This window comes from Salvia hispanica, chromosome 5 (genome assembly GCF_023119035.1).
Source record: "Salvia hispanica cultivar TCC Black 2014 chromosome 5, UniMelb_Shisp_WGS_1.0, whole genome shotgun sequence".
In the NCBI taxonomy this organism is placed as follows: Eukaryota; Viridiplantae; Streptophyta; class Magnoliopsida; order Lamiales; family Lamiaceae; genus Salvia; species Salvia hispanica.
Genome location: NC_062969.1, coordinates 18,982,843 through 18,995,694, shown reverse-complemented (window position 1 = coordinate 18,995,694; position 12,852 = coordinate 18,982,843). Strand labels below are relative to the sequence as shown.

General features: G+C 35.2%; 1 protein-coding gene across 2 annotated transcripts; it reads right to left on the bottom strand.

Annotated features, from left to right (window-relative positions):
* Window positions 1-2,086: 2,086 nt before the first annotated feature.
* LOC125186336 (putative ABC transporter B family member 8) lies at window positions 2,087-7,842 on the bottom strand. 2 transcript variants are annotated; one of them, XM_048082685.1, is made up of 9 exons: window positions 7,480-7,842; window positions 7,281-7,335; window positions 6,577-6,755; window positions 5,881-6,338; window positions 5,118-5,658; window positions 4,782-4,961; window positions 3,403-4,683; window positions 2,910-3,313; window positions 2,087-2,719 (listed from the first exon to the last, which is right to left on the bottom strand). In XM_048082685.1, the coding sequence occupies exons 1-9, from the start codon at window positions 7,738-7,740 to the stop codon at window positions 2,350-2,352; spliced, it is 3,729 nt and encodes a 1,242-aa protein (XP_047938642.1). In that variant the 5' UTR covers window positions 7,741-7,842; the 3' UTR covers window positions 2,087-2,349. The 2 variants fall into 2 exon arrangements, with proteins under 2 accessions (XP_047938642.1, XP_047938643.1); XM_048082686.1 differs by having other exon boundaries at window positions 2,598-2,730.
* Window positions 7,843-12,852: the final 5,010 nt, after the last annotated feature.

The following is a 12,852-nucleotide window of genomic DNA, read 5'->3' as shown; positions in this document are numbered from 1 at the left end:
TGAAACGTTTCCTAAAATGGAAACATACTCTATCTCTACTTTTTCATCTCTCTTACTTTACTCTCTCTTCATTAACTCACAAAACAACACTACATAAAAACTTGTGCCGATTCCTAAATATTGCATATTTAATGGGACGGAGGGAGTACTTATTAAGGAAGGAAAGCTAATCAAATTAACTATCTATATCTAATTAATACATGGTAAGTACTATCAATTAAGATTCACATTTTTTAGTCAAAATTTTAACCAATTCTCAACTATTTTCGCTACTCAATGAGTATTTATATATAACTATTTTATTATTAAATAATTCTTAAAATTCTAAACAACTAAACTTAATTTATAAAAATAAAAAGTAAATTATAATTATAATAGTCATTGTCATCTAATTATTTTATTATCAAATAGTTATAAAATTTGTAAGTTATAAAAAATAATTTATGTCTAATATTAAATAAATTAAAATGAGATTAAATAGTAATATTTAAATTTTAAGTTATATAAATGATTATATATATTTAGTGCTATCATTCAAAAAAAATAGTCTTTCAAATTAAATTATTTTATTAGTCATAAATAATCATTTAAATTATAAGTTATGGAAACAACTACCTGTATTTACACTCAATTTCTTAGTATTATCATTCATCGAAATAATAAATTTGCATTCAAATTTCTTAGTATTATCATTTAAAAGCTATTAAATTTTTAAGTTGTTTAAATAGCGACATGTATATACCAAGATATAGTGAACCGAGCGAAGAGTTATAATATTTTATACTAGAAAAAAGAGAATATAACTCAAATAGTAAATATATGAGTTAAAAACATGTGATTATTTTCTTATAGATGTTCGATTATAGCATTCTAAATATTAAGATATAAATAAATTAAATTTTTAACGTAAAGAATTAAAATCATATCCAGAAACTCAATCAGTATGATTATTATATACTATGTATCAAATTTTAATTTATTGCATAATATAGTAAATAATCTTATAACTCTAATAATTTATAAAGAAAAAGAGAAAACATTAACTCTATATTTTTAGAATATTAAATAGATGAATTAAGAATATGTAATTTTTTTTATTAAGTATGTGATTATTTTTATTGAAACGGTACAATTTAAAACAGTATACCCAATTAGTATTAACACATATAGAAGTGAATTGATTTAAGAACTCTAATATTTTATTAAGTAAAACAGAAAATATAATTCACAGTCTTTAACATATTAAAGTGGTGAGTTCAGAACGTGTAAATATTTTTTGATTAAGGCTCAAATTTAATGTTCCAAATTTTAAGAATATAAAGAAAATAAAAAATTAATATTAATATTATTAAATTTTTTAAAATCAAAATATTAAACTCAATTAGTATTAATACATTATATATCAAATTTGAATGCATACCATGTTATCGTAAATTGAGCTAAAAGCTTTAATACTCCTTATAAAGAATCTTCTAAATAAAAAAGTGATAAAATCAAATTTATCAATATTAAAAATTACAGTTTGATTATAAAATAATTATTTTTAACCATAGTAATCTAATTCTTTACTATTTATAAAATAAGATAACAAATATTAATACTTTGTAGAGCTAATTATTTTATTAAATTGTTTAAATTAAAATTTTTAAAAATTAATTTGATAAGAAATCTGTTATACGGTTCATTTTCTAATAAAATATATTATTATTTCATTAGGTAAATAAATGTACACTAAATATATAAATTCAATGAAATACAATATTTTATTATTTTAAACATGTGTCCTTAAATAAATGGAATAAGATATAAAAAAACTGACATCACAAATACGAGGATCGGATGCTAATAAAATTGTAATCGCATAATTAGTGTGCAATGTCGTTAAATAAGTCTATTTAATGAATACTTTAATATAAAGGGTAAAAAAGTAAATAAATATAACATGAATTTAAATAAAAATCTAAAACAATCTAAAATGATTATTTTAACCTCATTATGGCATTATGACTTGGAGACATTATGTCTCTAAAACATTTTTCTTTTTTGAAACTCGTAAAGTTGCGATGAATTAAAATGACTCTTTAAATAATGGAAGGATGGATTATCATTGATCGCAAGCTCTAAAAATGACAAAATATTAACTATACAACTACTAATGTTTTCGATTTGATGAAATTTAATCAATGCGTGAGATTTCACATTCCATAGATGTAGACCATTTATTTCATTACCATTACTACTAACAGAACAGCTGCTTGTTATAATAACGATTACAACTAGAAAGGACTCTTAACCTGGTAGGTTATTCCTTGTCTATTTCATACTAGTATCCAAATTCCAAGGCAAGATTCAGAGATGATGAGCCGATACACCTTGAAGGCTAGCAAGATCGTAGAAGGCACCCTTCTTGCTCTTAAGTTGGCTATACGTCCCACGCTCCACCACTTTCCCCTCCGAAACATAAGCAATAGAATCCAAGTTCTTGATTGTGTTGAGGCGGTGCGCCACCACCACCGTCGTCCTCCCTACCATCACCCTGTCCAGCGCCTCCTGCACCAGCTGCTCTGACTGCACGTCCAGCGCGCTGGTCGCCTCATCCAGCAGCAGCACCGTTGGGTCACGGATGATGGCTCTGGCTATGGCGATCCTCTGCTTCTGCCCTCCCGATAGCTGCACCCCTCTTTCTCCGCATTCCGTGTCGTACCCCTTCTTCAGCCCACTGCGTGTTTACTATTAGTTCATTCACATAAATGAATTGCTTAATACTTTCGACGTGCCAAGTTAGTTGAGTCATTTCATTTTTTTTTAAAAAAAAATTATTTTAACACATTAACTTTTTAAATCACGTGTCCAAAAGAAATGCCCCAATTACTGTAGGACGCAGGGAGTAATATTGAACGCTTTCTTACCAGATGAATTCATGTGCATTGGCCGCTCTCGCGGCCTCCACCACCTCATTCTCGGACGCATCGGGCTTCCCAAAAACTATGTTGTCGCGGATGCTGCCGGAATAGATGACTGGCTCCTGGCTGACGAGGGCCATGTGTTTCCGGTACCACTCCACGTCGAACAGCCTTATGTCAACACCGTCCACCTTAACCGAGCCACGGTCGACGTCGTAGAATCTCTGGATAAGGGCTATAACGGTCGACTTCCCACATCCACTCTTTCCTACTAGCCCGACGCTCGTCCCTGCCTTAACTTCCAAGCTGAAATCCCGCAGCACCTGCGCCTCCGGCCGCGCTGGATACGTGAAATCCACCCTCTTCACCTCTATGTCGCCGCTCATCTTCCCTCCTTTTCCGTCTCCGCCCTGTTCCAAAAACCAAATCCAATAACTGATCGATCAATTGAATACTGAATACATATAAAAAAAAGAACAAATTAGTTAGTCACAATTACATTATAGGATCCGGAGATTGGTGATTGTCGATCTAAGATTGCGAAAATGGAAGCTAACGCCGCGGATCCTTTGACGAGATCGGAAGTCATGCTGCCGGCTTCCGCCACAACTTTTCCGGTGCTCACCAAAATGAAAAAAGTCCGGAACACGTCTCCGGCCGATATCTCTCCTCTGTTAACCAGCGTGCCGCCGTACCAGAAATCGAGAGCCCAGCAGATGAAAGTGAGGCCTTGAGCCGACCCGATCCCGACTCCCGCCAGCCACGACTTCTTCCTCGCCTCCTTCCTCGGCGCGTCTTGAGCCTGGTCGAATATCTCAAGCACTTTCCCTATGCTCCCGAACGAGGTCACGATTCTGTGGTTGTAAACTGCCTCCGCGGCGATCTGAGTGCTCTGATTCTGCGCCTTGACGAAGTTGGCTGTGATGGTGGAGAGTATGATTTTTCTTATGTAGAAGCAGAAGATGGTGAGAGGCTGCACTGCGATCATGACAAGAGCCAGCTTCCAAGCTATGATTAGCCCCATCACCATTGCGGTGGTGACGGCCGAGGCCGTCTGGATCAGCAGGGACAATCTGTCTGCCACCAGGGATTTGACCATGTATGCCTCGTTGGAGAGTCTCGAGCAGAGAGCTGCGCTGGAGTTGCGGTCCTCGTCGAACCAGGCGGCCTCGAATGTGAGGATCTTCTCGAGCATCTTGAGGCGGATCCGCCTCGTGAGGCACTCGCCCATGTAGGCGAAGTTGTAGTGCTGGCAGAGGTTCAGGGTGATGGAGGCGAGGCAGAGGGAGCTGAATATGAGGGCGTATCTCTCGATGCGGGTTTGCATCTCTGCGTGGCTCGGGGCGAAGAAGGCTGAGATCATGCCGCCTATTGTTAGCGCGTAGATTGGCTGCACGGTGCCGAATAACACAGCTGAGATGCTGCCGATCAGGCCTTGTTTCCATTCCGGGGAGTTTAGTGAAAGTAGGCGGCGGAATGAGGGCGGAGGGGAAGCATCTGGTGGTGGTGGTGGTGGTGGAAAGGAAATGATTGATAGAGGTGAAGCAGGGCTTGATCCTATTGTGCTCTTTCTTCCGGTGCTGCTCCTGGCAGCGGAGGACGCCTCGAGGTTTTGCTCTTGGTCTAAGACGCTCATTTGCCTCTGAAGTTTGGCTAATCTTGCGTAGTTGCCGTTGGCGTCGATGAGCTCGTTGTGTGTGCCGGTCTCAGCTATACTACCATTAACCACTACAGCAATCAAATCTGCGTTCTTTATTGTGGAGAGCTTGTGTGCTACCACCTAAATTATGAATTTATACATAGACAAAAATTAAGACTCCTATATAAATGTATGTACAAGTACAAGTAATGCTAGTATTGAGAGAAAGATATAATTACTAGTGTTGTTCTGCCCATTGAGGCTTGATCGAGTGCGTTCTGCACGAGCTTCTCGGATTCAGAGTCGAGTGCGCTGGTGGCTTCGTCTAGAAGAAGCATGACGGGGTTTCTGATGGTGGCCCTAGCAATCGCAATCCTTTGCTTCTGCCCACCCGATAGCAATGCTCCTCTCTCCCCAACCTGTTATGTACATCCAATTATGTCAATAAATAGTACTTCTGCTGTTCCCTTGTTAATTGCATCATTTCTTTTTTTAACTCGTTTTGAGAAAATGATAATAAATAATTAAATAGGAAATAGTTAAAGTGGAGAAGTAGCAACTAAGTATATACTGACCTTAGTCTCGTATCCTTGGGGAAGCTGGCTGATGAAATTATGAGCATTGGCAGCCATGGCTGCGGCAATCACATCATCCATGGTTGCATCCAGTTTCCCAAACATGATATTTTCCTTCACTGATGTTCCAAACAGTGCGTGTTCTTGGCTAACCAGCCCCATTTTCTGTCTAAGCCATTTCAAGTGTAGAGTTGTGATGTCGACCCCATCGACACGCACGGTTCCTCCGCTGGCATCGTAGAAGCGCTGCAATAATGCAATGGCAGTGGATTTCCCGCTTCCGCTTGCTCCGACGAGAGCTACTGTTTTTCCCGCTTCGATGCTGAGGTTGAAGTCGTTGAGCACGGGCGTGTCCGTGCGCGATGGGTACGAGAATCTCACGTGCTCGAATTCGATCTCTCCTCGTATCTTGTCTAGCACCACGCCCTTGCTGTCTTCGCCGTCGATATCCGGGACCCGGTCGATCCTCTCGAAGATTCTAGATGCTGCCACTGATGCTTCCGTCAAGTATTTCACTTCCGGCAGTGCAGATCCCAGCGAACTGCAATCCAATACCAGAATAAACATATATCTAATTAAAGGCTGTTGTGGAGAGATGTACGGCAGAGGATGCTGTCTCTCACATACCATTATTTAAATATATTAATTTCATTTTTTATAAAATAATGATGTGTCAGAGACAGACAGCATCCCTGTGCTTCTCTCCACAGCAGCGCATCCAAACCCGAATGGAAAAACAGTGAATGAGAAGTAGAGTGCTTACAGTCCACCCAAAACAAAGGAGAGTCCGGCGGCGTAAATTCTCCCACCACTCTCCCCTCTATACATGATGAGACGGCTGCCATACCACGCGAGCAGCGCCCATATCGCGAAAGAAAGCCCGGTGCTTCCAATAGCGAGCCCTTTCGCGATTCCCTGTCTGATCCCAAACATGTTTGCTCTGTCCAAAATGGAACCATACTTTTCAATGATGCTCCTCTCCGCCGTGAAAGAGTAGACAGTTTTAATAGAGCTCAGCGCCTGCCCCACCACCGAGTTTGCCTTCCCATGCTCTTTGAAGCTCTCCTTAGACAAATACACAAGGTATTTCCCGTAGATGAGGCCCGGTATGATCAAGAGAACGACCGTGGGGAAGGCAACCAGCGCCAGCCTCCACGAAAAGTACACGGAAAAGCCCAGCCCCGACACAAACACCGACATGTTCATCACAAATATCGGCACCTATATATATATATATACATGGTCTTTTAGGATTATAATTATCTTAAATTGATAGCCGAAAACTATGTCAATAACCTATGTTATAAATGTCAACACGAAGACATTCTATGTCAATAATGTAGGTTGTTGATATAGTTATCAGTTATCAATTTAAGATAGTTATCAACTGATCATATCGCTATATATGTGTGGTAATTGTTGCTAGCTAGTTTAAAATTTAAGCTTATTAAAGAAATACCTTTTCGCTTAGGACCTCTTGAATGAGAGAGGTGTCTTTTGAGATGCTGTTTATGATCTCAGAGGTGGTTGCTTCTTGTGTGTCGAAGAATCCCACTTCTTGTCTCAGCACAGCCTCCAAATACTTGTACCTGATCTTCAAAACTTGCCTCTCACTTGTCTTGCTCCAGCAGTACCCTTCTGCATTCCAATTAAATCACTTAGGGTTTTGCAACTAAGTTCTATATGTTCCCGATTTTGTTGATTGATAAATGAATAGAAATTTAAAGTTCGCTTCACGGTGGATTCGAATCCGAGACCTTTAGCTTCAGGTATTAATCACTCCACCACTAGGTCAGGTCAACACACGCACACCGGTTTATTTTTTCTTTTATGTGTGTGTGCGCGCGCGCTTTTGTGTGGCTGTTTTAGTTCACAATCTCATGCATGAGTATGAAAGTATACATATTTGGGGGATTTAATATGGCCCAGAAAGAATTTCAATTTCGTTGATATATATGTCTCATAATTGTTCCCTTTAATTCTCCTTTTGGTTTCTTTTTCTTGTGTGTTGTGTGGCTGCTTTAATCAGTTCATAATCTCATGACTTGGATATAGGGGGGCAATTAATATGACCAAGAAAAAGGCATTGTCTATTAATTACACTTCTCATCAAAAAATTAAAATGAATGTAAAATTAAAGACATCGAGATTAGAGGAAATTACCCATAAATGCTACTACCATAACTGCCATCCCCAAGTAGACAAAGTATAAGCTACACTGTTATAAGAAGAATTCAATGAAAACATATGATTACAAAAGTAGTAATATAAGAAAGACAAAAGTAATCAATACATATATAAAGCACACTATATATATGCAAGAAAACTTATTAGTAAGTGTTAGTTAGAGATGAAAGCAAACCTTTTCAATCTCATCCAAGAAATTGGTATTATTCTGAGACGATTTGCCATAGCCCAAACTATTGAAAAGGCGGCTAACGTACACGAGCAAGCAGTTTGTCGACATTCCATCTCCAACAGCCCCAAATGTGCCCAACAACATGAGCAAAATGTCTAGCCAGTCAGCATATCTGAAAATGATGGTTAAGGATGGACTCTTCCTCATCTCCTTCTCCGCACCCATATCGTTCAACTTGGCTTCCTCCTTTTCTGGTGAATGCATTCCCAAATTTAGTGTGAGAGAAGCTAAGATTTTGATAGAAGGAATCACTAATTAATATGTAGTGTGCAACTTAAGAACCCTTGTTTTTCCTGTAAATGTGGTTGAGAGATTGTGTGATTAAATAAGCAAATATGAGCAAGAATGATACGAAATTGAGCCCTACATGATGACTACTCAAGATAATTAAAATATTATATTTGGAATCGTGGAAGTCACTTTCATTAGCACCAAAAACATAAAACTCTAATGTATAAGTAGGGTTCAAACAAAGTTGACCATGACCGCTGTCTTATTGCTCCCCCTTTTTGGATGTTCCTTTTTTTAAAAAAATTTCCTCATTTTTATCTTTTGCTTTTTGGCAATTGTGAAGTTGCTTTGATCAAGCTTTTTTGTTTACCTATTATTTAATCTTTTCAAAGTCGGTAAAGGGCATGCATTTACCGAAAAAGTCAGTTTTAATTTACAGTTCCTCAATCAATTTTCTGCTCATATTTCGTCATTTCGATTATAAATAAACCTATATTAAAATTTTGCATGCTAAATGTGAAAGTTTTATCTAATCAACTTTAAGCACATTGGGGAGTCTACTCAACTTTAATCATTACAGTTAATAAACTGTAGCATTGGTGAATTAATAGTACTGGCTAAGTGAGTATAATAGTGAAAATGGATTTCTTTTTCACATAAATATGGATATAATTAACTATATTTGGTTTAAGACTTTTAGTACAATTGAGATGTGATTTCAAGGAGATTTTATTTCCTTTACAATGTAAACTCTATTAGATAGCATAGCACAGTAAATACATTGTTCAACTAAGTAAAACAGAGTAAAACCCTTTAGATTGCCCTAAACTAATTAAACCGATTATTATAATTTTTTAATTTAAAACCATTAGATGAAATGAAAAATGTATTAAGTGCAAGTAATTAAATAAGGACACGTCTCAAGGAGTATATTACTAATATTAGAGGCATATATATGTTGAAGATCTAGGTTAAGGGTAAACAAATTAAAATAAATTGGATATGATTGATAAATTACGGGTTTCACTCTTTTCCTCGTACTACACGTTGAGAGTCCAAATAAAACGTCTCTATTCATCTTGCATTCTTTTCCACACAAAAAGTTCTAAAGTTGTAAAAATGTGAATTGCATTTCCCCAATCCACTCATCATCGATATGATTTCTTTCGAACAACTTACTAATTAGCCGATCAGTATTCCTCGAATAATTTAGAGCTCTATATCCTACTCCTGTTTAATCAAATAAAAGTGCATTACTTATATATGTAGCTACCCCTTATAACTAACTGAACAACTGATAAAAATACTAGTTGTTTTAATAATAATAGTAGTGGTAATAATAATAATAATAATTATTATTATTATTATTATAATCATGATAATAATAGTAATAATTAGCATCTTCATTATTAATTGAGACGATAATTAGACAGTGCACAAAGATAGAATATCCAATTATGAAACGTGTCTAAATATTTGTATTAGGTTTCTGCTGGGAAATAGTATATTACTGTGATTCTGCATGTCCACTAATTTAATAAGTTAAATATCTTTATTGGTGCACTATGAATCAGAGGATATATTAGTGTGGCTAATAGTAGCTGCAAATCAGATTTTGCTGCTAACTAAATTGATAATTTAGTTATTGTTGGAATATTAGGAGAAAATTCTCCTTGCAGCATGATTAATGGGTTGGCAGCATATCTTTTTCTGATCTTACTTTTAAATAAAAAGTATTTTTAATGGTTGGGTCTCTCTTTTCTACACCTCCTAGCCTTTGTGCATTATTGCACTAATAAATTTTGTGGCCATACAGGAAAAGCAAGAAATATATCAATTTAAAGGGGGAAATAGATAGTTTTTTAGCCAAAATAAATAAATAAATCATTTACTACTATATCTTACTTGATTTCGCGTATCTTTTTAGAAGTATGGTCGACGTTTCTTTAGCTTGCAAAAATGAATCCTTCCTGAAAAAGGAAATCCAAAAGAAACAGAATTGATCAGATTATCGAGAATGAAAAAATAAAGTTTATTATAATGTATAAAAAGTAAGCGAATCAATTTCGGTTTGATTGGTGATATATTTTCTTAGTGCTACATTTGACATTTCCGATCAATGAACCCCTAATTTAAAACCATATATGTGGAGAAAAATACTAAGATTATAAAATAGCCATATTCACTTGAATCAAATTTACAATTCAGGGATTGATGCTAGCTAATTTCTTGACCCTATTAAAAATTACTCCAGCCATCTTATTCTGCTAAATAAAATATACTATAATAATTTAAATAATAAAAGATGTATATGACAAGACAAATAAATATTTTACAAGTTAGGACAGAAGTATTTTATAAAATTCAATTTATCCAAAAATAAAAAAACTCATCTTGGAAATGAAAAATAATTAATTCATCAAAAAAATTAACCTATTCATGGAAAAACTCAATCTATTTTTGTTACTTTTAAAATATTTTTGGCCTTAACACTACCATACTATGCCAAGGTTGGTAAAGGTCGGATTCATGGTTAAATTAAGTACGATAAACGAGTGTTTTTTGACACAATTGGGACTTCAATCAATTTAATGTAATGGAGTATCTTTTTCAAAGTACTACAATCATGAAGATAGAGTAATGATGAGAATTATCATCCTATCATTTTCTTTGAGATTAAAAGATCTTATGATAATTCAATATGGCACTTTGAAATGTGACTACGTGTATATTACTTATATAGCTCAATATATAGATAATAAAACAGTGGAGTACATCTTTGGTATATATTGTACTCACTCCGTCCGCGAATAGAAGTCCCGTTTTCTATTTTAATCCGTCCGTGAATAAGAGTCCCGGTTCACTTTTACCATAAATGGTAATAGGGTATCACCTTCACCTAACTCATTCCACTCCCATTTCATTTAAAACTAAGATATACAAGTGAGACACCTATTCTATTTTTCTTAATATTTCTTAAAATCCGTGCCGCCAAGGAATGAGACTCTTAATGGCGGACGGAAGGAGTATACTAAATGTGACTATTTAAATCCCATTGACATATAAACAAGGATTATACCTAATAGCGCAGAGTCAACAATTTCCCCTTTTAGATATGGGGATTTTCACTAATTGAGTGACGTTTATAAGTTTAGACAAAGATTGTGGTAGCATTTTTAATAAGTGTTCGGTGATAGGTTAAAATATTCACTATTATTAATGTTTTCGGTTTGATGCATATAAGCGCTTTTAACTCCAAACGTCTAATGTTGTTAATTGTTATCGAGGTCAGAATTTCATCGTTTATGGAAAGAGGAATATAATCTTTACAAAGGTATCGGATCTTTGGATTAGTAAAGCATAAACATAGTAGTGTCTTAGAAAATTTGCAGACTCTTTTCCAAAAGAATAATAAATAAAGGGACATTTCGTGACAAAAGCTATCTCGAAAATCAAATATAGGAAGAGCCCATTGAATATTTACAAGGAATATATATAATTATTTAATTGATGGGCACTAACTTAATAAGTATACTAATTTTAGCTAGTTTAGTTTTGATTGAAGTTAAAACATATACATTAAACCTAGTTTAGATTTAAGTTTGTTAAATATCTTAAACCTTAGTCCCACAAACTTATATCAGATTCTCTGTCACTTGTATAAAGGCGGAGAACCCACCCTTTTTATGAATCAATTTCTAATATGGTATTAGAGTGAGCTCAAGTCGATGATGAATTTTATTTTTATCTCTTGTCTTTCCTATCCACGTGATGAAAGTTCGATGTGTCATACCGGGCCACACGTGCGGGGTCGTATTAAATATCTCAAATCTTGTCCCACATTTTAAGGGGGTGAGTGAACCATTTCGAATAGATTAAGTATAAACTCTAATTAGGTGAAATTAGTATACAATTTTTATTTTTTTAATAAAGTACAAAAAATGTGTAGTTTATAGGGGCACACTATGGCCAATAAGTGAAATTCTGTCAATAATAAAAGCAAATCTCAGCCTTTGAATCCTTAGATTGGATGGTCGTGATAATAATATCCGAACGACATTATTAGACTAAAAAAGATTATATTATTAGCTGAGCTACATTATTAGACTAAAACGCATTACATTATTAGGCGAGTTACATTATTACTCTAAAACGCATTACATTATTAGGCGAGTTACATTATTAGACTACACTATATCTACATTATTAGATGACAAGTGACATTAATCTAACGGTTACATCACAAGATCCAATGACTGAGATTTGCTTTGAATTTTGACAAAATTTCAGTTATTGATTTGCTTAGTTGCTAACTTTCTTAAGTTGCTAACCCTGCTAACTCATCAACGCAGTGTATTAAAAATGTCAACACTATGGCATTAAAATGTCAATCCATAATTTTGTTGACATTTCAATATATTGTGTAGACATTATGTGTTGATATTTTAATGTCATCGTGTTGACATTTTTAATATACTGCGTTGATGAATTAACAAAATTAGCAATTTAAAAAGTTAGCAATATAACGCACCCTTATATGCATAGCTCAGTTCTACCGTGACACGACAATTCATAACAACAATACCTGTCAATCACAAAATTTATGTAACAAGCTCGAACAAATGATGAAATAGGTGAACATACCTATTAGTGAGAATAATCACGCTCTATGCCCATTCTTGATCTTCCATTCATGCAGTACTAAATGAGACAACTTCTGGAGGTTTTATGAGAAAATATTGTGATCAAAATATGAGCAGCTAGCCAAAGAGCACGAAAACTCCATAGATTTATGACTCGTATATATACACGCAAAAGATACTAATGTATTAGACTTAGAAAATATATTCTTTGAAAAAAGTGCTATAGCAACGAATTTCGCACATTTAAAATGCCCGAGAAATTGCTAGTGGCTCTCCTATTAAGTCTTAGATGCCTAAACAAATTGCATCCAACTTTCAAATTCCCATCTTAGAACCTTATCTTTTATAATATATTCGATTAATTAATCCTCGTGGTTATATATGAACATTGCATTCGTAACTACCACCGACTACGGAAAAATGAAATCGTGATGAATTGAAT

Excerpts from the sequence above, each read along its gene's own strand:
- LOC125186336 (XM_048082685.1), bottom strand. The coding sequence starts at position 7,740 with ATGCATTCACCAGAAAAGGAGGAAGCCAAGTTGAACGATATGGGTGCG. Across the intron at positions 7,336-7,479 it reads TCTTGGATGAGATTGAAAAG|TGTAGCTTATACTTTGTCTA; the intron begins GTTTGCTTTCAT and ends TTCTTATAACAG. Across the intron at positions 3,314-3,402 it reads CAATCTCCGGATCCTATAAT|GGCGGAGACGGAAAAGGAGG; the intron begins GTAATTGTGACT and ends TTTTTGGAACAG.